At 40.2% G+C, this 27,931-nt stretch overlaps 1 protein-coding gene across 1 annotated transcript; it reads right to left on the bottom strand.

Annotated features, from left to right (window-relative positions):
• LOC139473157 (uncharacterized) lies at window positions 1-27,931 on the bottom strand. Its single transcript, XM_071255673.1, has 24 exons — window positions 27,843-27,931; window positions 23,928-24,103; window positions 22,853-23,126; window positions 21,797-21,970; window positions 21,118-21,305; window positions 19,304-19,463; window positions 18,563-18,674; window positions 17,941-18,091; window positions 16,695-16,839; window positions 16,065-16,236; window positions 15,283-15,473; window positions 15,006-15,059; window positions 10,267-10,442; window positions 9,017-9,278; window positions 7,636-7,809; window positions 5,795-5,982; window positions 5,050-5,209; window positions 4,795-4,906; window positions 3,821-3,971; window positions 2,588-2,732; window positions 2,162-2,333; window positions 957-1,147; window positions 720-780; window positions 1-69 (listed from the first exon to the last, which is right to left on the bottom strand). The coding sequence occupies exons 2-24, from the start codon at window positions 24,096-24,098 to the stop codon at window positions 63-65; spliced, it is 3,591 nt and encodes a 1,196-aa protein (XP_071111774.1). The 5' UTR covers window positions 24,099-24,103; window positions 27,843-27,931; the 3' UTR covers window positions 1-62.

Raw genomic sequence — 27,931 nt, 5'->3', positions numbered from 1 at the left:
AAAAATGCATTTTATTGACAATTGAGTAACTTGGGTAAAATTCTCTATCCCTATTCCCGTTATTAAGACCTGCAAAAAAGGAAAATGAGATTATTGTCCAGCGTAATATGAAGGAACAAGGGAGGTTATGCTATATATAGATCATCCAGCCTCGCGAGTGCCAATCAATATTTGCACCATCAGTCCTAGTAGCATGAACTTAGCGACCAATCTGCGTCACGTACCAATATTTGCACCATCTCTCCTTGTAGCTCCAGCTTAGCAATCAATCTGAATGACGCATCATTATTTGCACCATGAGTCCTAGTAGCTCAAGCTTAGCAACCAATCTGAATGACGCATCAATATTTGCACAATCAGTCCCAGTAGCTCCAGCTTAGCAATCAATCTGAATGACGAATCAATATTTGCACAATCAGTCCTTGTAGCTCAAGCTTAGCAACCAATCTGAACGACGCATCAATATTTGCACCATGAGTCCTAGTAGCTCAAGCTTAGCAATCAATCTGAATGACGCATCAATATTTGCACCATCAGTCCCAGTAGCAACCTCAACATACGTTTCAGCATAATCAACTTCATAAATAATCTGACACACGATTAATATCAATTACCTTCCTTGGCCGGATACCACTTCCGTAATTTAGAGTAACTTACATTGATTTGTCACAGCATTTTTTTTCAATCAGCAGAATTGCAATACAATAGAATTCATTTACCCGTGGCATTTCGGTGTACCAACATCAGGCAGTTCCTTTTTGGCGACAAGATGAGTAAGACCTAGAACAGAAAGGTTTCTTTTAGTTCTCGAGTGCACCAACATCCATCATCAGTTTACAATTATTAGCTATGCATTAAATGAACCTCCAGTAATTACCAAGAAAGCGTTTCAGTAGCTGGGATATTTAACAACAAATTGCATCCATTATGCGTGTCAATAAAATAACCACACGTACCAGCAAGAGCAGACTGGAAGCCGGAGTTGTAGTCGCAGGCCACCTCGTTGTGGGTGTAGTCCTCCCTGTTGTCCTTGTAGGAGTCGTCTTTCTCGGGACCTCCAACAATGGCGCCGACAAGGAGCTGGGGACTCGGGCCGGAGGCGTGGAGGTTAGCCTCGGTACAGGGAGCTGGACGATCGGGGCAGGAACTGTGGTGTGAACAAACATGTATAGAGAGAGATTATTATACTCCCATGTGTGTCTTTCTGATTTTAAGAAAAGAGTGTCAGAATTCTTGTAATTCCAGAGCGAGAGTGAGGGTAATACATGAATTCTTACACTAGTTTCTTAAAATCAGTTTGTCACAAATCCGAGTGTAATACTTCTTTCTTACCCATCATTTGTTAATCCTTTTGAGTTCCTTTTTTGAAAAGTGCACTGATCGCGACTGCCATCTCAGAAAACCACAATTGTCGAATGACGTCAACATTCAGCCATGACGTCATTCGACTATTGTGGTGTCATTGATACCGTCCGGGTGACGTTAACAAAACACTGGTGCGCGTAAGGGATATTTGCACGAGTGCACATACTTTTTTTTATGAGCTTGGTTATATTCTAACCCAGTGGGTAATAAAAAATATAACAGAAAGAAGACATAGCTGCTACGTGTTTGTCAGAAAATGGTTCCAGAGAATATTTTATAATACCATGACTGCGCTGTATTTCCTCACACCGGAATTATAAGTTCGGAGTATATGAGTACAGGAGACCAATAATGTGTTTCAAAATGGTTGGGAGTGGTGAAACCAACATCTGTCTTCAGATTTCCAACTCCAATACCTTGACCTCAATGTCACATGTTAAACCACTTATCTTTTGAGGTAGGTTGGTTTGGTGTTTAACGCTGCACACAGCAATATTCCAGCTATATGACGCTGATCTGTAAATAATCGAGTCTGAACCAGACAATCCAGTGATTGATATCATGATCATCGATCCACGCAATTGGGATCGATGACATGCATCAACCAAGTCAGCGAGCCTGTCCCCGTTAGTCGCCTCGTACGACAAGCATAGTCCCCTTTTACGGCAAGCGTGGGTTGCTGAAGACCTATTCTACCCCGGATCTTCACGGGGCCCTTTGGGGTAATAAATGCATGTGTTGTGATTCGAGATGCTAATAAAGGATAATGAATGAAAATATAGTCAAGTTAACACACGCTGATCTATGATGTGGACTCCTGGGGTATTTTTTGCCGAAGCCAATCTGGTAGCTGATGCCGTAGTTGTTGTCCCCGAGGATGTAGTTCATCTGTTGAGCTGCCCACTTCCTGTAGGTTGCGGTGTCAATACCAGCATCAGCAGCAATCAGGGCGACAAATGCTGCATCAGCTGAGAGTGGAATAACAGGCATAAAAGCAATGAAAGATATATGAATGGATCACTGAAATAAAATGTTTAGAATTGTAAACTGTTTTTCTTTTATTGTATAGATTTTAAATGGTTTCATGTTCTTCCTAAAATCCCCAGGTCGATTCTTGCGACCAAATATCTCTAACAGTTGCCTACATATATGGCATTGCCCCACTGGTTTTGCAATGGAATGTAAGTCATTTCTGAATGTATGCATAAACATTGATATTGACCTGCATATCTGTTGGAGCCCCACATGTCTCTCCACGCCAGTCCACATGGAGTGTAGGTGATGGAGCCACCAGGGAGCCAGCCCTTGAAGAAGCCCTCCACTTCCGCCTTGTAGGCAGTGTCTCGGGTAGCCTCGTATAACAACACCTGAAACACAAATAAAATAAATAATGATTAAGATAATTATAAGATAATTATTCCCAAATAATTAACTATTAAATAATAAACCCTATTTATGCTTACTTCTTTTTCATCGACGGTATTCACATATTTATATCCAACATTGATATATCCCAACGTCTTTAATAGGTCTGTGATAAGATTCATATTGTTGCAACGCTTTGTTCTTCCCACATTGAGGAGTCGAAATTTTGTAGTCTCGTTCATCATGCTTCCCACAATTGCCAATGCATTTACAACTACCTTTTGTGCACTATTGATCATTTCCCTGCTTAGGACAATGTTATTAAGAGACTGCTCATTGATTTAACTACTGAACATGGGCATTTGTCAGTACTTTGATGATGTTTCTTGAAAGATGGCTTCTCTAGACTTTGCCATCATATATTTCAGAGTGGAGAGTATAGTCAGTCCCATCTTCATCGACAATGGAACTACGGGTCATACCCACCCTTTATGAGGACATAGGCTTCTTTAAAGAACATGGTTTATGTATTAATATATGTCGATACAGATTCATTTAAGCGAAAAATGCAAAATAGTGATGATCATGATGTGAATGGATCACTGAAAATCAAGGAGGACCCCAGGTGTTCGCGTAAAGAGTAAACATGTAATGCTCCACCGTTAGCTTCCGCCACTCACGCAATTTCCATGTCTTTTTGTTTGTGTGTTTGTGTGTTTGTGTGTTTGTTGCCTCAGTTACCCTTGTTGACAGGCTCAAGTTTCAAATAATGTTATGAATTACGAACACTCTGAACGCGATGTGACCATCAACCATACGCATTGATGTCCATGAAACTGATATTAATCACTTTAAATGCCTTACAAGGAGATATGAAATTGTCATCTATGTTCTCTTTTGTCTACTTGTTGGCTCGATAGAGTCTATTGTATAACAGTGCTATTATTTTATACACCACGCAGCACTTTACCTGCTTTTGTTAGCTACATACAGGCTCGCAAACAAAAACATAGAGATGGAATGTATACTTCATAGTTTCAAAAATATCTTCGAATGTGTGTTATGAATGAGAGAATTCACGTTATGTCACCTGGCAAGCGATCTTCTTGTCGTCCCATCCTAGAGCCCACGCCCAGGCATTCTCGTGGTATCCCTTGGCATCGGCCAGGTAGGACTTGTCCCCTGTAGCTCTGTACAGCCACATGGCGCCCTCACACATCTCGTCTTTGTAACCACTTGATCTGGAGAACCAATTACATCACCATGCTCACGGGTAAATACTCAACGTCAACGCGAGAGAACAACCAGTCTCGCTTATCCATCGAAACAGATTCCATTGGGCGTAAGACCGAAAGTGGGGAAATTTATATGAAGGGATCATTAAAAATAAGTGATGACACCATGTGCTCCAGAAAAGAGTAAGCATGTCCTAATCTACCTGCCATACTCCTACAGGAAACTAAGAATAATGAGAGAAATATACTGCTGTTCCTTCTCAACTCAGAACATTTCCCATAGATGTTCAGCTTGATAAATTGCACTGTTACCCTTTTCCAGCTGTGATTCCCATTGAAGGTGTGTGGCAGTGTTATGTATTTCAAATATTTCTTTTCGTTGAAGCATAACACTGTATGTGTTTATTGCTGCTTAACCTGCCATTTTGCCTATAACTGCGAGGTTCCATCCGAACAAACTTTCATCGAAGTACATTGGTTTCCCAACCAGTATCAAGAGATTGCAACTTCAATGTGTGTGTGTTTTGTTTTTTTGTTTTTTTTTGGGGGGGGGGGAGTTGTCATTTTCTGATGACCCTTGTTTAAATTGTTAAGTTTGATTAAGTCATCTAGATTTTATATATGATATATACCCCAGAAAAAGTTAAACACTCTGATCACAGACCAATGGACCTCTTTAACAATATTCTATTCATCCTCATTTTCTGCAATGTACATTAGAAAATGCAGCCTTGGACTATCTACCTAAATATGAAACGTCAATGCCAGAGAATAACCAGTCTCGATTTTCCTACGAAAAAGATTCCGAATGGCGTAAAAGGCTACGTACGAGTAGAACTGCCCAGCATCTTGGATACTGGATGAGTATGTCCCGGGATATTTCTTGCCAAACTCGTAAATCTCCTTGGATGTTGACAGAAGGGTGGCGGCGTATTTGGCATCTGTAATCCAACGTTCATCAGATGACAGGCGGCACATTCAAGTCTAACCTTTAACATGTACATTAATGCGTCTGATATTAACATAGAAGCAAAATGAGTTTCATGAGTGGTGGTGTATTTCAACTTCAACACTTCGTATTCACCTCTTTCCTTGAACGCCAGATACCCGGCAGCTAGAGAGGCAGCAATCTCCCCAGCAACATCGGACCCAGGTTTGCTTGGTGTGAGTTTGTAGGCGGGTCTGGCCATCTTCATGTCCTCAGCGCGGCCCCAGAAGTGGTGGTCATCATTTCCTTCTCCAACCTTGGTGAAATCAGAAACTGGGTATGAATACAGGGAAGTATACAGTGATTAATGATTTCATGTGTTTGGTAAGGATATTCTAAAGGTATATCCCAAAAGTCAGTCCCGAGTATCTATCCTGACACATTCCATTGGGCGTAAGATGGAAAATAGTTGAAAATAATATGAATGTATTACTGAAAATCGGTGATGACACCAGGCGTTCGTGAAAAGGGTAAGCATGTTCTGCTCTGGAGGCAGCCTCAACTAGTTACACAATTTGCTAGAAAAATAAGTGTTTTTTCTTGCCCATTGACGACTTGGCGTACAGAAATCACAGTACTCAACATGACATGATCTCCTCCACTTTGATGGCGATATTTGTATCGTTCCATGATACACAAAACTGATTCCTATATTATGCCAAGGGTACTTGTAAATAGAATGACATAGCTGATTGTTCCTGTCAGACGAGGAGCAGTATACGTGTTTCCCGCTGTCCTAAATGGAACAGGAACATCCATCTGGGGTGTATCTGCAGATTCATGTCATATTTCTAAGAGATAAACTGCTCTTAAAGAGACGTTACGCTGAGTAATGACTCACCTGAGCATACAGAGTCTGACTGGATGGGATCCAGCACTTGAGGTAATAGTCCAGTGGCCATTTGATCATGTCAAAGAACATATCTGTCTGTTTCATCGTAGCATAGGCATCCTTCCACTGCAGGTAGCCCCAGAGCAACACAGTCGAAGTACTTGACATGGGCAAACTGAACTTGACGTGGTCACCAGCTGCAAGGTAAGCAGGACCATTATGTTTATGTCCTCTGTTGCCTTCCATTACCTACCTTCCAACCCTATCAGTAGGCCAGCCAACCGTGGGCACAAACCCGGACATATTGAAGGTTATCGAGACAAAACAAAAGTCCATAAATCAATAAATGTCACGTGTGTTTTGTAACATGGTGCCACTTCTACTCAATAAATGTATTTTGTTATGTGTTTTTCTTTTGTAAAAATCGTTTCCATGTTTTGTAAAGACATAAACCTGTTCGATCACATGTAACTGTTAATTATTGTGAGTTTCCTCGGGTTCTCTCATGATCTTTTCTTTTGGGCTGTTTGTGTAGGATTTCACTGATACAAAATACCCTAGCTTTTGTTGTGTCATGAGTGGTAAACAGTACTGTTGTGTGACCGATTGAAAAGTATTTAAGGTTTGTAGTTATTTGTGGATTTTGCAAACCACCTCACAGCAAAAAGTGAGACTGAATGGACAAAGCCTAAATTTAATTATGTTGTGTGTGGTGCCGTTTGCCAGCACCTCTACTCACAAAACAGAAAAATTAATGTGAAATGATCAACATGTTTCTCGTCTGGTTCATGACAAATGAATACAAGTTTGATTAAAGTTAAGGTTTTAATAACCATGCTGACATGAACACAAATACATTCTGCATAATACATATCTTCGCATGGACTTTTCCCCATATTGAATATGTAAATAATTCATATTCCAGTTTTTATTTACAATTTGACAAACTATAGTACTATGAAGATTAAATACATCGTCACTTGCCAAGTCGCTCAATTGTTAGCAACGGGAACATGTCACAGACAAGCATGGATTCTAACCAATGGCCATCGAATGCATGAACAGGTTGAGTGAATTCTTACAATAACAAAACAAAAGTGGGGAAACTACAAAGTCACACCAATTTCATCCCGTGACATTAATTTGGCCCTTCAAGTGATAAATATAGTTTCATTTTGGTGATTACTTTATCAGATTAAATGGGTCATTATTTACCAGCGCTCCTTACGTTGTAAATGTTTGCGACCAGTAGCTATGGCGCGTAGCTTAAAATACTCTAGACAAATGCATTTCCCTATCTCACATAATTCTTGACTACAATCTTCACCACAATATTAAGAGATTTAGCAGCGTACATTTTATCTTTACGATGGAAATTACAATGAATTTGATAAATTCAGAATACTACATGCGGCACAAGTGATTTATGATTGTGTACCTCCCATGACTATGATGATAAGGATTTTCTCATTATTGTGTCTCAAATGACAAAGATATGATATTTTGTTATTTTAAGTTGGCATTTGTCTCTGTGAATGGCACGCCTCTTTCTTCATATTTCTATGATTTCTTGCAGTTTTCTCTTTTGCCAGTGATTGATGATGTCATGGAGAAGTTTGGTTTGTTGCCAGAAACTATCGTGGTCTGGCTGGACATATTGTTATTTAAGTAACACACTACGGGGAGACAACTCTAAATGACCTTATATTTTGTTATAGAGCCTGTTCTTATTATCTTATCACTGATAGTCAAAACAAGCAAAACGGTTAATTTGCATGGATTTGTGTTCATTCTGATAGTATTCATGTGCCATGATAATAATGTTAGCATGTCAAAACGCTTCCACTCACCGTCATACCATCCTCCAGTGAGGTCCTCCCCATTATCTCCCTTGTCTCCCAGGGCGGAGTCTCCTCTCCAGGGGATGGGGTTGTTGGCCGGAAGTTTGCCTGATCTCTGGGCGTCATAGAAGAGGATGGACTTGGCCATAGCTTCTCCGTAGGCGTATCTGGCCGTTCCGCCACCTAATCAATAACATGGCAAAGGTCATTATGATTATTTAAAAAATCAGAATTATTTGACACAATAGAAACCGTATTTCCTCATCTTATCTCATCTTATCTTTCTCTTTAAAAAAACATATGACGTCACTCTAATGTTTCAACTGTAGATTATTTGTAACGAATAAACAGTTTACTGACCTACTTAAGTCTAAACACGTGCATTACGAATGACTACAACAAGCCAATGCGGCAAAATACACTTGCAGTTCAAATGCAGCACGATATTAGAGTACGAAGTTAAAGATTCTGTATTAGGAAGTTACTACATGAATTTTCCCTGCAGCATAATTGTGATTTTTCATCATTTATTTTTATTTATTTCAAGGCCGTTTTTAAATCTGATTACGCAGTATTTTGTTACTTTGATGCTGTATTTTGAGTCAGTTAAATATTTGTTATAATTAATGATAGTCTAGTTATTTGTGGGTTATCCTTAACGTATCTGTATGAAGCAAATTGTTGATTGTGCAAGAGCTAACACAAACTCAAATAATATTTTGTTAGATTCATTTTTCATTTTTTTCTGGGCGGTCAGGTAGCCTAGTGGTTAAAGCGTTCGCTCGTCACGCCGAAGACCCGTGTTCGATTCCCAACATGGGTACAATGTGTGAAGGCCATTTCTGGTGTCCCTGCCGTGATATTGCAGGAATATTGCTAAAAGCGGCGTACAATCAAACTCACTCACACTCATACTCATTTCTTCTATAGCTATATTTCAAATACAGATGGCGAATTCCATTTTATAATGGATTTAATGTTATATAATCCCAGGCACTAAACATGAGTGGATCTAACAGCCTTGTGTAACGACATATCCTGAACAAAAACAGTAGGGGTCATGAATATTTTGGGGAACATATTCTGTAGTAAAGACAGCACACAATGTCATATAAAGTCCCAAAACATATTGTGTTCAGGGTTGCGTCCCTTGGGAACGCCAGAAACCTTTTATTATGGGTTCGAATCCCGGTTCGCCCCGATTATGTTTCTAGGTTTGTCAGGCCATACACGTGCTCGTGGGTTTCACCGAAGTGGTAAACGTCTCAGACATGCATCACTTCGGGCTTTCCTCCCACATTAAGCTTACACGCCGTGTAATAACTGAAAAAAACTGTTAAAAGCGGCGTTAAACACAACCCACTCACTCACTCAGTATAGATTCACTGACCTGTATGTGGGATTGGTGGAATTGTTGCTATTTGGTGAGGCTGAGTGGGCAGGTTGCCCTGGGTAACAGACCCTGATGACGGCACAACGCCACCACTCATCCCTTCAATATCAAGCGTGGTTTGGGGGGTAATGTCCCCAGTTGTGTGGGCCACGAAGTCAATACAAAGTTGGTCCCCGACATGCTCGTCGGCATTCCAACCCTTGTTGGTCAACACGAACTCCTTGCCCCCATCTGCCTTCTTAGCATCAGCCGTCCATACCTGCCGAGTTAGAAAGAAAATCGTGTTAAATGGACGGTGTGGTAATCTTACAGTTAAAGCGTGCGTGGTGACATCGAAGACCCAGATCCGATTCCTATATATAGATATATCGTGGGAAACCTGTTCTTGTGCCACCATCTGAGACTGCTTTGGAGTGATTGACTTCATGAGCATCGATCTAGACAATTGGGATACGGTGACATGCATCAACCAATTCAGAGAGCCTGACCACCCGATTCCGCTAGTCGACTCTTACAACAAGTATTGTCGTCTTTTGCGGCAAGCACGGGTAGCTGAAGATCTATTCTACCCCGGATCTTCACGGGTGATGTTGAAATGGTTGCGTAGATTTTATATCTTACATGTGTCATTTCAAACTGTACTCGTGTGAGGTTTGAGTATAGTATCCAAAACATTCAAACGAGGCATAACGAACCGTTATGCCATTGTGCGTTATGGAAATGTGCTCAATATCTTTGAAAATATCTTCCACGGGAATTGACTCTAAAGCCAATATATTAATTTGAAAAAAGAACTGAGAAGATGGAATCGATCTATATGCATATACATATACATATATTTTATTGGTAGATACATGGACAGATAGATGTATATTCTCTTACATACACGTATATATATTTAGAGAGAGAGAGAGAGAGAGACAGACGTTTTTTTATATACAAAAGTATATAAAAAGATCATTATTTCATTCATAAATACGCGCCTAAGTTAAATGTAAAGGCGTAAGTTATTTGTCCATTGTCACCTTGGTATTGTGACGTCATAGTTTCCTAAATGTTATGACGTCACGTAACTATACGTTACTACTTCATTATCCGTTATTCAGTTATGGCCTGATGAGACTCGTACGTGGTACGAGTTGAAAGCGCTAGCCTATTAAAACTGTGTTCAATCTTACTCCACTTATTTAATTACATATATATATACGATTTGTTTGTGATAGCTTTTGCAACAATGAATTACTTACGTCAATGCTGTCGACGGCTTGGTCAAAACGTAGATGTGCCGTCCAAGAGTGCAGCTCCTTGGTAATCCCTATACAGGCCTTGGCCTGGAAGCCCCCGTTCCAGTGGTTGTTGAGTTTGACGTCCACTGCCGACCCGACAGCCACGATAGTCGCCACGAGAAACACAATCATCGTGACTGGAAGGGAAACCACTCCATAACATCAACATGTACGGGTGACAATTTGTGCCTATTGCTTTGCTTCCGATCGAAAATCGAAACGCTGAACGTGGGCGAATATCTCAACTGATCTCAACATGTTCACGCCGTGTGAATAGTAATACCATGGACCCACTAAGAATGAGATTGTAATGTGGTTGTTAACCTTCTAGCGCTTCGCAGGCAGCTTGGGCTGTATACTCCCCAGGGAGATGAGAATTAAACGTCCACTGCACACTGATCCATTGACGAGGGTGATAATGGTTCGCGATTTGAGAATACACGAGAATGGAATTTAATGCTACACTGTGTACACTGTAAAAAAAACCGTATTGTGTTTTGCGGTAAAAGCCCTGGCAGTTGGATGCCAGTAAGAGTACTGTACATGAAAACGTCAACACAGTACGTACGGTACGCCCGTATCTGCGACCGGAACGTTTCATGTACTTTTACTGGCAACTATCTGCCAGGAATTTCACCGTAGATACGAGCGATACCATTCTTTCTACAGTACAAATCCAGTAAAAGCGGTGTATAAATAAATATTCCATAATCCTGCGATACATCTGGCAATAATGTTCCCACTGACTCACTTTCTCGAAATTGTGAGCGCATTTATTCATAAAGGTTAAAAATGAATCATTCAGAAAAAAAAACATTATGGATATTTTTGCACCTACCTATATGTATTTCCACATGATTTTGGAAAAAAGGCAAAGGTGTCCTTACCTCCTTATGTTCAGATGAGAAGTGAAACGTGGTCACTGCAAGTCATAGATATATGTTTTCAGTGTATCCCACACCCTGACCTTATGCCTTATAAGCTTATCTACTGGTCCGACCCTTGACTCTTATATGTGCACGTGGTTAGACAAATGAGAGCAAACGTGGTATTGTACCGAAATCTCAGATGTCCGGGTGTCAAGCTCGTTTCGCCTATCTGTTGACTTATTTTATCCAACACGGATTATATTTTTACACATCATGACAGGGCAAAACATGGACATGAACATCTGCTCACGAAAACAGGTAACCCATGGAGCACAGCCCTGATCACTGAGCTTGTGAGCTGTAAATGAGATTCCCAAACTGATTGTGTATTGCCGAAGGTACACAAACAAGATCAGAATAAGAAGGTTATTGTAATAGGGTCACCTATGTATCGCATGAATGATCACCATATGCTAATAAGGAACAATTCATTTATCTCGACATAATGGTATATAAATTGAATAACAGTGTTATAATGTTAGTAGACTTTAATGCAGTGACAAGAGCGAATCCTGGTTTTGTCGACATTGAGGAAGTTAATCCCAGTGTAGACCTTCCTGATGAACTGCTGGAAGATGGACAGGAGAGACAGATTCTTTCTGACCTTGGCATACCCACCACAAGAACCTCCGGTGAATCAGGTCATGTAAATACTCATGGGAGTATGCTTTTCAATATTTGTAAAAATACCAATCTTTACATTTTAGATTACATCAGGATAAATACTAAGACGTAAGTGTTGTGCATTATGCTATTGCATCTCATAATATTATACCACACATAACATTTTTCCTATTGTGGACCTTGGATCTTTTAGTCGCAGATATACACTCTGTCCTTTCACTTTGCTTTGAAATCACTTGTGAAATAATACCACCCGGCACAAAAGAAGATGACACCCAAGATATTGTGATGATTAACAAATTCGACAAGAGCCAAAATCCAAACATGTGATACTGAGAGGCTCTGTGATGCAATCACACACTTGCCCATACATAATGATATAGAAAATCAGCTGATTGATCTTATCAGTACTATAAATGATATGTTTAGCTTAGCTGCTAATGTTGCTCTTTGGGAATATACACAGAGATCTATATACACAGAGATCTTTAAACACAGAGATCTATATACACATAGATCTTATAACAAATCTAAAGGAAAGTAAACCGTGGTTTGGAGGTGAATGCAAGCTAGCCCGTGGAAAATATTCCAAAGCAAAGACATTATTTAACAAGCTTGATGAGTATTTCAAAGACCTTAATACAGATGCTGAAGTAAATGAAGGTTATTATAAATATCTGGACAGACCATTTACGGCGGATGAAATTGCTATTGCTGTTAATTAATTAAAAACATAATGTTCATATATATATATAGATAGCTGTATTTGATAAAGTCTTAGATTCTGGATGTTATCCAGAATCATGGTTAAATGGTTCTATAAGCCCCATTTATAAATATATAGGGGATTTTAATGAGCCAAAGAATTATAGACCCGTTATTCTCTTATCGTGTCTGAGCAAATCATTTACGTCTGTCTTAAAAAAACAGACTAACTTCTTTGCTCAATTACACTGAAGCGCTCTCTGAAATTCAAGCTGGATTCTGGAAGGGATATTCTACGAGTGACCATATCTTCAATCTGTACAGTCTTATTCATATTTTCAAAACACAAAAGAAAACGTTGTTCTGTGCTTTTACTGATTCTTGAAAGGCATTCGACAATGTCTGGAGACAGGGATTATGGCAAAAACTGTTACCTATCAAAAACAGTACTTCACTTTATATGTCGTATGCAGAAATGGGCTGAAAACCACTTTATATCACTGTATGGAGAAACATGGCCGCTTTCTGGACAAAACTAATCACTGGAAAAATCGTCAACAATATCCACTATAATGTATAAATTATTGCTTGATAAATGCATTAATAATTATTCTGACAAATGGATCCCTGCCATTTGTAATATTCTTTTCATATCAGGTTACAATGATCTTTAGATAAATCAATCTCTGTCCATACAACTGTCTTTTAAATATATGGCTAAGACACGTCTTGAAGATCAGTTCATCCAACAATGGCACTCTGATATGAGAGCATCCTCAAAATCTAGAGTCTATGAACTTATCAGATAAGAAATCCATTAAAACAGAATTGTACCCTAATAATTTACCTAAACAAATACCACATTCCACTTTTACAATTTAGATTGTTTTGCGCCAGGTTACCATTTGAATATGGTCTCTGGATAAACATACCATTAGTTGAAAGAACACGCCCATTTTGTACATGCAATGACATTTCGGTTGAGTAGCATTGTATCTTAATTTGTGAAGGGTTTGTTACCTTCCTATCAAAATATGATTCTAATATTCTTATTATACAAGGAATCCTTCAATGTTTAAACAGGTGAAATTGTTTGAATGTAAAGATAAACTTACCATGAAGAAATTGTCAATTTTCTGAAAATTTTCTATATATGCTTTTAAGTGACTCTTGTACTAGTGCCGCTAAATATGTGTATGCATTGATCTCTGTCAACCCTGAACATGCCATGAGAGCCTTGAGTGAAGTACAGTTCAGATCAGTTCAGTTCCTAGTTCATGGATGTAAAGTCATGTTTAATCTCGAGGCCGTGAGATGGCCAGCGTGTTGTTACTATGTATATGTCAATGTCACTGATCATGTAACGACAGTGTCTAGAAACAAGGAGAAGTTATTATAAGAAACATTCCATTTCCACACGTCTCCATGGCATTCCAGACAGATTGAACATTTGAAGTATCTATCTAAAGTCAATACATTACCAAGCATTTTCGGTGACAATATTGTGTTCTTTTTCGATAAAATCCCAAATTAAAACACATGAATTGGCTAGGAAGATTAACTTAAACTTCAGATACATTAACCATCTGACATCGTTCAATAATCTTTATATTGCAAATTCACTTCCACTGATTTACTCACAATAAATGATACCAGTCTTATCTGTTCGATATCATAAACATTAGGTATAGGATAAAACGCTCAACCGAGGTTTTGATCGAGATTGTAAAACCTGAGGTCGCCGGGATCGGGTAAGTAAAACCGAGGGCGAAGTGCGAGGTTTTACTTCCTCGATCCCGGCTACTTCTTTGATGCGGTCAAAGTATTTAATGTTATCTAGTCTTAAAGGGTAAGAACCTGATCATTCCACCCTCAGTAAGACAAATCTAATTACATTGCCACTGCTATTGAAGGACATGATATCTGTGGATCAGTTACTATATGAAGTGAGAAATATGCGGAATGAAAAACTAAAAGCCTAATGCAATATCAGTAATCTCGGAATGATTATCATTATAATTTGATTATGATAAGCATCACAGTTATAGTATTAGGTTATAAAAGGTTCAGACAATGGTTAACCCTGAGAGGGAGATGTAAAAGAGTTGCAGGGGTGAGGCCCAGTTACGAGATGGCGTCGATGAATTTGCTTGGCACAGACTCGGTAATTTACTTACCACCATCTGTAGCGGAGGCAATGTGGAGTTTGCCGTTATACAACTCATAAACAAACAAAACATGAGAGCACAAAAGGGTGTCGCCATACATAAAAGCAAAAGTTCTCAAGAATGTTTATACACCTATGAAATGTAGATGCTATCTGGATGCTACGCCGTCATACTTGCTTCGTTTATACATATACAGTGCCAACAATTAATAACAATATATAGAAACGTTCCATATTTTATTTCATTCAAAACAATCAGTTTGTTTAGCCGTGACACTTTGGTGCAGGAACGGCTGGCAGCTCCTTGATTTGGACAAGATGAGTTAGACCTGAAGTAAAAAGCTTCAATTAGATAAATATGTAATTAACCGTAGTGACTGGTACTAATACCCATAACCTATCAAAATTATTGTGATATATTACAAGCATATAACATGAAAAGTGAACATATTGAACGTCCAGACTTACTAACTGTATGAAATGTTTAGGAACCTTTTCGAATTCAAAACATGTAATTCTGGTTGCACATCACACCTCAGACGATATACGTACCAGCGAGAGCAGACTGGAAGCCGGAGTTGTAGTCGCAGGCCACCTCGTTGTGGACGTAGTCCTCCCTGTTGTCCTTGTAGGAGTCGTCTTTACCAGGACCTCCAACAATGGCGCCCACAAGGACGTGAGGGCTGGGACTGGATGAATGCAGGTTGGCCTCAGTGCAGGGAGCAGGAATGTCACCGCAGGAGCTGGAATGAAGAAAACAGTTAATGGAAGACATATGTACTAGATACATGCATACATACATTGTATGTCACATAGTTAGTGCAAAACGATTTAGAACACTAACACTTGTTAGATGATAACATGGGAAGTGACTATTCATGACTGAAGGTTTTGGCTGAATGAAAACCCAAAAAATGCATGTGTATAGCAAACTAATTTTAAAAAACAATTTTTCTAAAGCGACAGCGTGGAGTTTTACATGACTTTTCGTACGAACACGAATATAATAATGTAATCATATTGTTTTTTAAAGAAGCTGTAATGAAGAAGTAATGTTTTCTTCAGATCCGTGTACACTCATAAACATTGACCTTTGATCATCTAGCATGACATATTTACATATTACAACGATGGTGTATTACGTCAAGGACGGTGTCAGAATAACCATTACGTTGAGTTACAATACGTTTTTACCGTATACTTCCTGTGTGTCCTGAATGTACTGAGTATCTTAAAAACGAATATACAATAACTTTGTTGGCGGGCATATGGACAGTAATTGCTCAAAAATATATTTTCGTACATAACGATTTAAACGTGAAAGACAACTTTACGCAGATCTGTGATGTGGATTCCTGGGGTATTTTGTGCCGAAGCCAATCTGGTAGCTGATGCCGTAGTTGTTGTCCCCGAGGATGTAGTTCATCTGCTCAACTGCCCACTTCCGGTAGGTTGCAGTGTCAATACCAGCATCAGCAGCCACCAGAGCGACGAATGCAGAGTTAGCTGCAGAGACAAAAGCCACAAACCCTGTCAAAGGGATACTTGGCACCATACAATGAACATCAAGTCTATGTTGGCGTTCCTTAAATTAAACGTTCTGGTCTACTACAACGTGATGAAAGTACAACTGATTAAATTTGTTTTTACGAATGTAAGTCCTTCACCTTATTTCTGGAAGAAACTTTTGGCATGGATTCAACTTGGCAAATTAAATTACTTAACCGAAACTTGTATGTCAAACATGCTTTTGGGGGTCTGGAGCATTACTTCTTAATAATCATGAATGTGACCACCCACAAATACGTTCAGATTCTTGTTATTCTGGCACAATTGGGAATAAGTATACTCACTAAGTACACTCTCATGTTGATTTCATGTTAAAATGAATAACTATTCGAGCACGCATTTACGTTTCCCTCAACATAGCGCTGGACTGCTATTGTGATGTCTATGATATTGACCTGCATATCTGTTGGAGCCCCACTGGTCTCTCCACGCCTGTCCGCATGGAGTGTAGGTGGTGGTGCCACCGGGGAACCAGCCCTTGAAGAAGCCCTCGATATCTTTCTTGTACGCAGTGTCATTGGTAGCCTCGTACAGGAGCGTCTGAATGCAGGAACACAGTCAGATTAGTATGGGTGTAATAAAAACAACAGAATAAATAGTTTCATTAATAGTGTTAACAATTTCTGTTGTACCCCGCTGTGACATTGCTGGAATATTGCTAAAATGATTTGATACTTTATTACTTTAATACTTTATCGACATCAATGCCAGTTGTCAATACAATTTTGGTTAAGAAATTGTTTCGAGATATGAATATTTCAGTATTATACAGCGGAGACTACATGCGTGGGTCTCGTGGCACTGGCAGACAATAACAACATGGTTATTAATTTTGACATTAATACCGACCACAGAATCGTCCTATCGCATGTAGCGGGCACGGGTGGCCCAGTCGTCTAAGGCGCCGCGATTCGCTGTGCAGAGTTGCGTCCCCTGGACACGCCAGAAACCTATGATTGTGGGTTCGAATTCCGGTTCGCCCCGATTATGTTTCTAAGTTTGTCCGCACCATACCCGTGCTCGTGGGTTTCACCGAAGTGGTAAACGTCTGAGACCTGCATCACTTCGGGCTTTCCTCCCACATTAAGCTGACACGCCGTGATATAACTGGAATAATGTTAAAAGCGGCGTTAAACCCAACTCACTCACCCACACCTATCGCATGTGTTAATAATGATTCATCTCTTCATTATCATCATTATCCTTTACGACAACCAACACAATCAGTCGGTTACAAGGAAAAATATAGAGAAACAAGGATGATTACACTGCTTTAGTAAAAACCATGATCATGATTCTCTCTCATTTTAGCACATCGTCGCTGTGTTATTCATTTTGTTATATAATTTAGAACATTTGGAAACAATTTATCACTCATAATGTATATTTGACAAAGGTAAGTGGGTGAGCTATAGTTACAGAGGAACAAAGCTCTACCACCTGGTACCCCTTTCCAGTCTTTGTCTAGCCATTGCCGTACGGCGACTGTGAAGTCGGCGTTTGTATTTTTAGGTATTCATTTACTGATAGGCATCATAAGTGTAGGTTAGTTGATTCTCAAATTGGGTTAGGAGAGACATTTATATGTTGACTGTCAGTTAACTTGAGCTTAGTACCCCTTCGAGCCAAAGACCTGTTCACCTGGCAAGCGATTCTCTTGGTGTCCCATCCCAGAGCCCATCCCCAGTGATCATCGGTGTATCCCTTGGCATCAGCAAGGTACGACTTATCCCCTGTTGCTTTGTACAGCCATATTGCACCTTCACACATCTCATCCTTGTATCCACTGGACCTGGATTCAAGACATAAATAGCTGAGTCATTTGACCTTTGGCATAAGACAAATTTAATCTTATCACAACGGTAAACTATATGGTGATCATGACAGCTACTCGGCAGATGTGAGTCTGTATAGTCCAACTCACATTCCTTCTCTGCAACACTTGCCATTCTGTAATTCAGTGTGAGTGAGTGAGTGTTGATGACTGCATGTCAGCAGTATTTCACCTATTCACAGCAATAAGTTTGATACATTTAACAATTATATCAAAGACACTTACTTGCTGTAAGTTATTTCTCGAATATGGCTTTGCAGAATTGTCATTAAGAGAAAACTAGAAGCATTCATTACTTTCTATCTTATGAAGAATGGACATACATACAAATACAACTGTATGTTGGGATAGATATATGTCCGATTAGAACTACGTGGTGGAAATGACATACGTACAAGAAGAATTGCACATTACAATGGACATACGTACGAGTAGAACTGGCCGGCATCCGAGATACTCTGGCTGTATATTCCAGGATATTTCTTTCCAAATTCATAGATCTGCTTGGATGCAGTTAGAAGTTTGTTTGCATAGGCATGATCTAGTATAGGAAACATTTTGTCAAGTCAGCATTATATCAAATAAATAGATAAGGACAGACGCTGCAATGGCTGATCATAGCGCTTCGAGAATTTGACACACCATGTCGCTTCAATTGTAATATATAATTTGATCTCGAATACTATCTTGAAGCGTCCCACATCTTCTTAAGACCACCTCTGTGGTCCAGTAGTAGAACATCCACCCGGAGAGTGGAAGATCTCTGTGGTCCAGTAGTAGAACATCCACCCGGAGAGTGGAAGATCTCTGTGGTCCAGTAGTAGAACATCCACCCGGAGAGTGGAAGATCCGGGGTTCGATCCCCGGTCGCTTCATACAGAAAGACATTAAAAGATGGCACTCTGAATTAAGGAGCACAACAAGGACTGGTCGACCCCAGACTTGTACAAACAACCACACTCACACAAACGTCGCTAACTAAGTGCTATAGTCTTGGACGAGACGTTAAACCCAGTTTCACCTTACTTCACCTATTCTTCTTAAATATGCTATATGCTAAATATGCAAAATTTATTTTCTACCAGAAGCAATGGTGTGTCATTAACATTTGCAATTGTCTTCAAGACTGACACCAACAACAACAGCATTATCTTCTATGCAAACACCAACCTCTTTGTTTGAACGCCAGATACCCAGCAGCTAGAGAGGCAGCAATCTCCCCAGCAACATCGGACCCAGGTTTGCTTGGTGTGAGTTTGTAGGCGGGTCTGGCCATCTTCATGTCCTCAGCGCGGCCCCAGAAGTGGTGGTCATCATTTCCTTCTCCAACCTTGGTGAAATCAGACTCTAGGTTTGAATACATAGATGGATACAGTCATTAATGATTTCATTTGTTTTGTAAGTATATTCAAACCGTTAATGCCAGTGAATAATCAGTCAAACTGGTCGCGAAAGGCAAAATAGAGAAATTATAGGAATGGATCACAGAAACCTAGTGATCACACCAGATGTTCGACGAAGGCCTGCAAACAACCTAGACTTTTGTTTTGTAAGAATGACGCAGTTTAAAACCGGATAGATTCCTCCTTAATTAGCCATACATGAGCGCTTAGTTCAGGGGACTACCTACTGTGCTCCAGGCGCAGATACCAAACCTTCAGCTCGTAAGCAGAGTCTACCATGCTATACCGATCATCAACAAGAAACGTGTTTGCAAGTACACGCATACACAGAGGCTGCCACTTCATCGCCATTTCTAGAAGTCCACGGAAATCAGAACATACCACCACGGAATTAGGTCTGTTATAATTACCTGGGGAAATCGGGGGAAGTACCTTCCTACTACAACTTCAAAAAAGCATCCCTTAGCTATTGCTGACCTTAGTCGTATAACTTAAAATTAAAGATTCATAGGCACAAAAGTTCCAATGCCTCTATCCAACTTTATAAAAAAGTTATGTGCACTTCACCAAACATTAGGATGGGCAACGTTTTTTCTGGCAACAGTGAACAATTCTTCAGTTATCATAAAAATGAAATAGTTTCAGTGTTTGACTTTAAGTTAAGGTTTGTGTTTTTGTGGCCATGATTCATAAATGACCTTCACCGTAATCTTGACCTTGCAGGTAGCTATAGATCATCCCGCTGCTGTCTATGGTGAATGCGGCAGAGTTCATTTGTGTATGACCTATTTTGTAAGATGTGTTAAATATTGGTCAAGACTGCCTTATATGAACTTTAATAGATATCCATATAATTGCTATCTCCTTTTATTAGCGAGTGTTGATAGGTAACGCCCCAACAAAGCCACACATGTAAGTCATTTATTATTTTCCTACGGTTTTGGTATCGCTTGGATTTCACAGGATGTTGGTGATCCAAAGCTATTTATTACCCAGCTTAAAGAAAGAGTGGACAACTGTTCTTTGCAAGAATGGCATGCCTCCTTAGACTCAAATGTATTAACTTGTTATCAGACTCAGAAATCATTGTAGATTGTGAAAAAATATGTGTCTCTTCTAATGCCCTGGGAGTACAAACGTCTATGAACAAAGTTTAGAATAGGCTGTATTCTTTGGGTTTACAGCATCGACGTAGGGGTGTATCAAAAACAACCGATGATAATGTTCTGTGTGACGCAATTGAAGATTAAATTCATGTTGTATATATCTGTAAACATTATGAAGATGAGTGTAAACTGTTATTACCCAAATTGTCAAATAAGCAGTATTATTCACTTAAAGGCCTATGTACCTCGCCAATGTAGTATTGCCATTTACCAAGTTCTTAACACACCTTTTTAAGAACTGTTCCTCTTAATAGGTAATTTTGTTATGTGGTAACTCAAATTATGATGTAAAATGTATGTTTTGTACTATTGGTCTCGTGGCCTTTAATGCAAATAAACCTGTCTGTCTGTCTGTCCTTGCAGGTAGATCACACAAAATTAGGATACACCAGGATACACGACAACGAAATCTTACCTGTGCATACAGAGTCTGACTTGCTGGAATCCAGCACTTCAAGAAGTAGTCCAAAGGCCATTTGATCATGTCAAAGAAGTTGTCTGTTTGTTTTGTAGTAGCATAGGCATCTTTCCATTGTAGGTATCCCCAGAGCAGCAGGGTGGACGAACTGGACATGGGCAAGCTGAACTTGACGTGGTCACCAGCTGGGAGCAAAGTAAGTAGTTCATAGCCCTTCTTTAAGATGCGTTAGGCGAAGGGATAATAAAAGCGACACAACCATTTGTATTTACATTAACTTAATTAACTGTGAAGTGAGGAACCACTCTCCACAAGACATGACAAGAGATTTGACTTCAACCTTCCAAGAGTCAACTTTCCCTTTGTGTCGAGCAATATTCCAGCAGCTCCAACCTTTGGTGTCTGCATATCACACTTTTGGGATCAATTAAGTGTGTACGAAGACTTCAAACAGTCATACCAAATTTGTTTGATCAGGGCTGCAACATTCACGGTCTCAGTGAAGCTTTCAAAAAGCTATATGGTAGACATGCGGAAAATATTTCCAAATTTGACAAATCAGTGATAATAATGTTCATACAACAGTTAGCGGGTGATATGTGTCCTATAGCCATGTGGACAGTGTCTACAGTGTTGTAAATGGTACAATACAGTGTCTGGGGTACGGACTACTGACCATCATACCACCCTCCAGTCAGATCCTCGCCGTTGTCTCCCTTGTCTCCCAGGGCGGAGTCACCTCGCCACTTGATGGGGTTGTTGGCCGGAAGTTTGCCGGATCTCTGAGCGTCATAGAACAGGATGGACTTGCCAAGAGCCTCGCCATAGTTGTATCTTGCTTTACCGCCTCCTGCAACATGGAATTTACCCTGTACATTCTTCATTTGAGATGTATGTGAAATGTTACATTTTAGACATCGCAATTTTCTGTGCAGAGTTGCGTGCCTGAGACCTACATGTATGCTTGTGGGTTTTAATCCTCGCCTCGACCTGATTATGTTTCCAAGTTTGTCAGCACCATACCCGTGCACACTAGGAAACGATATAAGATCTGCATTGTACATACCTCTACTTTCACATCAAGTGGACACGCACTGCTATAACTAAAATACCCTGTGAATGTTGTCAATGTAATTAAACCTGCATGAAATACTTAATTCCAGTTAGATCACTTCTTGAAACTGTCTACACGTACGGCTTCCTATTCAGAGTTATAGTCAGTGCCTATTTGATAATATGTGGACATTTAAAATTTGGCTTGATTTCTACAAAACATGTATAGTTATTTTTGAAAATTAGATTGCCGCAGGATCCCATGGGGAAAACGGATTTTAAAGATCCCCAGTAACGTATGCTGCTCGTAAGAGGCGACCAAATGGATCTGGTGACTGGGTCTCATCGACACCCGGTGTGTATCGGCGCTCACAATATCGACCTCTGGATTCTATTTGGTCCAGAATCGAATATTTACAGGCCACAATCATATAGCTGGAAATTGCTGAGTGCGGCGTTAACCAACCCACAGACAAACGTTGCCACATTTCGTCAGCATGTACATGTTATTTACAGACTCGAATATGGCTTCGTGCATAGAATGAACAGACAGAAACGAAGGTAGAGTTCATATAAGCCTATAACAGTTGGATGTTAGCTAAGTGTTTTTAATAGTATATACTGTATGGAACAACAACATTCTTTTAATGCTATCAAAAAACACATCCAACGAACGCACCTGTTTGCGGCATCTGCACAGGGGCCTGGGTGCCGGTACCGGTATGGGTACCCGTGTTGGTACCGGTGTTGGTACCCGTGTTGGTACCCGTGTTGGTTCCGCCGGCACTGACGCCCTCTATTGTTAGGGTGGTCTTAGGGGTGATATCACCACTTGTGTGACCAACAAAGTCCAGGCAGAGTTTGTCGCCAGCATGCTCATCTGCGTTCCACTGTTTGTTCGTGAGGATGTATTCCTTTCCACCATTCGTCTTCTGGACATCAGCTGTGCCGCACTGTGAAGGCGTAATAGCATTCAGACCTCCGATACAGAGTCGCAGTCGACGGACGTCACAATGGTAGTGTAGTTTGTTTGTTTGTTTCTTGTTTTACACCGCACTCAGCAATATTTCAGCTATAGGACGGCGGTCTGTAAATAATCAAATCTGGACCAGACAATCCAGTGATTGACATCATGAGCATCGATCCACGCAAATGGGACCGATGACATGCATCAACCAAGTTAGCGAGCCTGACCACCCGATCCCGTTAGTCGCCTTTTACGACAAGCATAGTCGCCTTTAACGGCAAGCGTGGGTTGCTGAAGACCTATTCTACCCTGGATCTTCACGGGTACACAATGGTAGTGGCGAGGGAGGGGATAAAGATGTCAGTGGTAACGGGCGCTTTACTTTTTTAACATTAATTACTATCGTACAAAATCTCACATTGTTGTCATTTCTATTACAGATCGACTGTTGACTAAGAATTATAATTCTGGTGAATCTTGAGTACGACCGCACAACCGCACAACCAGCGGATGTGCAAACATACTATACCATGAATTCATATCAGTACATTTTCTGTTATATTTATAAGATGGCGGAGAGTTGTTACAGCAAACCCGTATGGTTCTTAATATTTGGATACAATAATGTAATCGGGAATATAATGATATGTGATTAGTTTTTATTTGCAGAAGAAACTATTCCGTATAAAAAGTAAGCACTCTTTCACACGAGCCAGAAGAGATATAATTGCATTCCACATGCATAAACCATTCGATCGATGAATACGAAAACCTAGTATATCCTCACATCTAGAGAATCAACGGCCTCCGAGAACTTCAAGTGAGCCTTCCAGCTATGGAGTTCTGTGGTAATCGGGATGCAGGCCTTCGCCTGGAAGCCGCCGTCCCAGTGGTTGCTGATGGTGACGTCCACCGCCGAGGTCGCAGCCGCTAGAGCCGCCAGTACAAACACCAGCATATTGTCTGATAACAGAAGAAAAATACTATTTAAATTATCATGTTATGATATTGTAAAAAAAAGCAACAAATAAACAACATTTCCTTAATCATAAGAAGTTTCTTCTGAAAACAGAGTCGATTGTACGATTACGACAATGTCATTATCATGTATTTTTTAACCATTATCAATAAGTGATGATCCAAGGTTTTCACGAAAACGTATCCTGCACCTCCGATGAGTTCCTACTCAAACACATGCAGTGGCTTGTCAGTTATTCACCTGAACGGGATCATGTGGTACTGTCATTTTTCTCACTGACCAATCGATCCAGTAACGATCTTACGACCAGAATGGTTAGCTGAAAATTTTTTTTTTTTATCCGGACTTTCCCAGGCTCCCTGTTCTTTGAGGTATTCTTGGCAATTGGTACATCTCTGGACTATGCAACTAAGGCACTATTTTCAGAACCGACATTTACTGATGTTAGAGCTACTCTACGCCCTACGTGGTAACAATGTTCACTTATTTATTCAATGTTAGGAAAACATAATTCAGTCTCACAACAACGCTTCCTGTGGCTACACAAAGCATGATGTCAGTACACAGATTCTCCACTGCTAGCTTGAAAAGAATATAGAACGGCGTTGAACCCAGCTCACTCGTTCCCAACTTACAGTGATTTCAGTTCTTGGACATACATTGGACTTATAGCATGGAGTGTGTATCACTAAATATCAAATATTGTTTTTGACGTTTTAAGCAGTAACATAATTTCAGGTTTGGAAACGTTATGTCGGACATTTTTACACAAAAAAATGTCCATGACTCAAGACCAACGTTCACACATGTCTTCATTCTCACGGTGACCACACCTCAATCATATGTCTGCAGAAGGATGGCCTTGAAGTAAACCATGGGCCTTGGTAGAATCGCATGTAGGTAAGATTATTAATGTTTGTTGATGAGGGAAACATTTGGCTTCTCGTTTAGCGAACGGACAATAACAGATAAAACAATTCCAAGGCATCAATCTGGAATTTCACTTATATAATCAGGAAAACATTTTTCATTTTTCATAATACCCCTTTTCCATAATATGTATGTCTATATACATAAAAACAAGGGAGTAAAATAAAAATATCCATGTTATTATTTATTGAATTACATGAACGTTTGACGACAACGAAACCAATCTTCACAAAAATTCTCAGTCTGTTCATTGTCTGATGACAACAGGACATATGTGGTGTAGGAGATAAATGGAACAGTGCGTTTCAAACAGAGGTATGGGAATCTGAAGCATTAAATAATGACATTGTGTACATTAACTGTCAAACACCCACTTTGTGTAGATAAACTACAGGAATGAAACACATTCTCTAAAATGTCGCACCTCTCTCACAACCACGGTCTCGTATTGTAATGAAAAATTCAATGCAATCAGCAATGCTCCTCAGGCGTGGTCTCGGTATGAATTAAACGGAGTCCAATTCACATTGAGACCTTGTGATCATTATGCCACAACTTGCTAGAAAATGGAAACTAGCCTCTATTTTCTTTCTTACACTTGCAGGTTTTGATTTTCTGACATGGCCAAATACGTAAGTGTGTCTAAATCAAGTACCAAAGGCCGAGTTTAAACGTGCAAGTCCTTTACCAAAACCCATGAACTTTAGCCCGGGTCAAAGACTTGCTTGTGTATAAATAATAGATTGACCCATCCTGACCCATCAGCATTTTCGAGACGTTTTGTATTTACCTATACATTTGATGTTGTTACAAATCCTAAACACACATTTGTTCAAATAAACAAAGTCTAGTTCTCATACTTATGATAACATTTTCTGAAAGTTTCGCTCAAGTCTTGTGGCATTCAGATCCTCTGTGCCTAATTCGTTCTTTGAGATATGGCATTTCATTCCTGCTGTTTTTCTACGGAGTGAGTGTGTGTAGGTTATATATACTGAGTCAAATTAAAAACTTCACATTTATAAAAGTAATCCCATATATGATATACAACGGATAAATGTATCAGAGAAGGTAATTTTTAATCATTAATGTCCAAAGTAGGATTTTAATTAACGGTGGTAACCATAAGTTGTTCCAAGCACCTACGGTATTCGGTAATAACATCAACAGTTTAAATCATAAGTCCCAAGCACGAGAATCTGATGGCACACAAGTTCAGTAGCGTGTATGGCCAACATGTGCGTTGACAACTGCCACACAACGCCTCCGCATGGTCCTTGTGATGCTTGTGAACACATGATTGGGAAGACGACGCCATTGTTGCTGCAAAATGGTGCCAAGATCTTGCAAATTCTGTGGTTGGTTCTGGAGAATAGGCAGACTTCTGCCAAGAGCATCCCAGACGTGTTAGATGGGATTGAGGTCGGGAGACCTTGACGGCCAGTCCATGACGTTGACTCCCGCATTCTGAAGGAAATTCCTTGTCAAAATTTCTGTGTGGGGTCTGGCATTGTTGTGTTGGAAGATCAAACCGGGTCCATGTGCTGCCATAAAAGGCAGAAGTTCTTGTGCCATTACCTGGTCGCGGTAAGCAGCAGCGTTTAGGTTGCCAGGGATGACAAGAAGCCTGGAACGTGCATTGCCACAGAAAGCACCCCACACCATGACACTTCCGCCTCGAAATCTGTCAACTTCCTGTACACAACACTGCGCGTTACGTTCATGACGGCGCCTTCACACCCTCGCCCTACCATCAGCAAATCGAAGATTAAATCGGGTGAAGGTGAGCAGTTCTCAGACGGTTTCGAACAGTTTGCGCACTCAGTCTACCCCTAGACAGTTCATTTCTGGTTGATGTAGCCGTCAAAAATCTGTTACGGAGGTGACGTAAGACAATCTGACGATCCTCTGCATGTGACGTCACACGTGATCAACCTGGCCGAGGGCGATCAGCGGTGGTACACGTTTGCTGTAGACACGTCCGTAAATCATAAACAGTCCGTCGACTACAACCCATCGTCCTTGCGACTTCAGCTACGGACGTTCCCGTCTGCAACATGCCGATGGTACGTTCACTTTGCACATTTGACAGGCGTGGCATGACAAATGGCCGTAAAGACTTTTATTTTCTTGTGTTTTTCTTTTTTTTATTAATGACTGCTAACAAGTATGGCTGAAAACACATGCGGTATTATGGCCACGTGACCAGTTGCACGTGAAAAAACACTTTTGCCACTATAGTGCTGTGCACATGATTTTGATCGATTCACCTGCACAACAACGGGTGTTATCTGAAGACAATACGTGGCCATTACTGTTTAAATACACAATAAGGGCCAACAATGATAACTGGTCAAAATGTTAAAATTTTAGGATTGTGAAGTTTTTAATTTGGTTCAGTATATATTAATTGCTTGAATCAGAACGTCAGAGCCTTGTGTTAGAAGTGAAATTACATGTATTCGTGCCACGGAATCATTCCTATTTCAGGCATAAGTAATGAAAACCTATTTGTTGTTGAAAGGTGTCACACATACACACGCTTACCTCCTGACTCCTGACGCTTTAATGTCGCTTAATTCTTATAACATTCTTATACCATACAGATCCTGTAGGGCAACCTTTGAGTGATGGCGTTTCATTCCTGCAGATTATCTGTAGAGTGGGGATTTTGATAGTAATCATTCATTGCTTTAATCAGAACTTCAAAGTCCTGTCACAGAAGTAAAAATGACATGCATTCGTGCCACGGACTCACATATCAGGCATAAGTATTTGAAAACCTTCCCTTACCTTGTTACTCCTGACTCGGTACGCCTACTGAAGACGCTGTAGTCGCCCCAGCTCGCCTATCCTGTCACCGGTCTTATCTTGAAACCTAC

Source organism: Haliotis cracherodii, unplaced genomic scaffold (assembly GCF_022045235.1).
Source record: "Haliotis cracherodii isolate W230 unplaced genomic scaffold, xgHalCrac1.p SCAF_27, whole genome shotgun sequence".
NCBI lineage: Eukaryota > Metazoa > Mollusca > Gastropoda > Lepetellida > Haliotidae > Haliotis > Haliotis cracherodii.
This window is presented reverse-complemented; position numbering and strand designations above follow the sequence as displayed.

What these genes read in the sequence shown, in the direction of transcription:
- LOC139473157 (XM_071255673.1), bottom strand. Translation starts at nt 24,098, where the DNA reads ATGCTGGTGTTTGTACTGGCGGCTCTAGCGGCTGCGACCTCGGCGGTG. An exon ending in GTCAGACTCTGTATGCACAG is followed by an intron (nt 19,464 to 21,117) that starts GTAAGATTTCGT and finishes GATTTCACCAAG; the next exon opens with GTTGGAGAAGGAAATGATGA. An exon ending in CACTGGAGGATGGTATGACG is followed by an intron (nt 5,983 to 7,635) that starts GTGAGTGGAAGC and finishes CTTACCTTGCAG; the next exon opens with CTGGTGACCACGTCAAGTTC.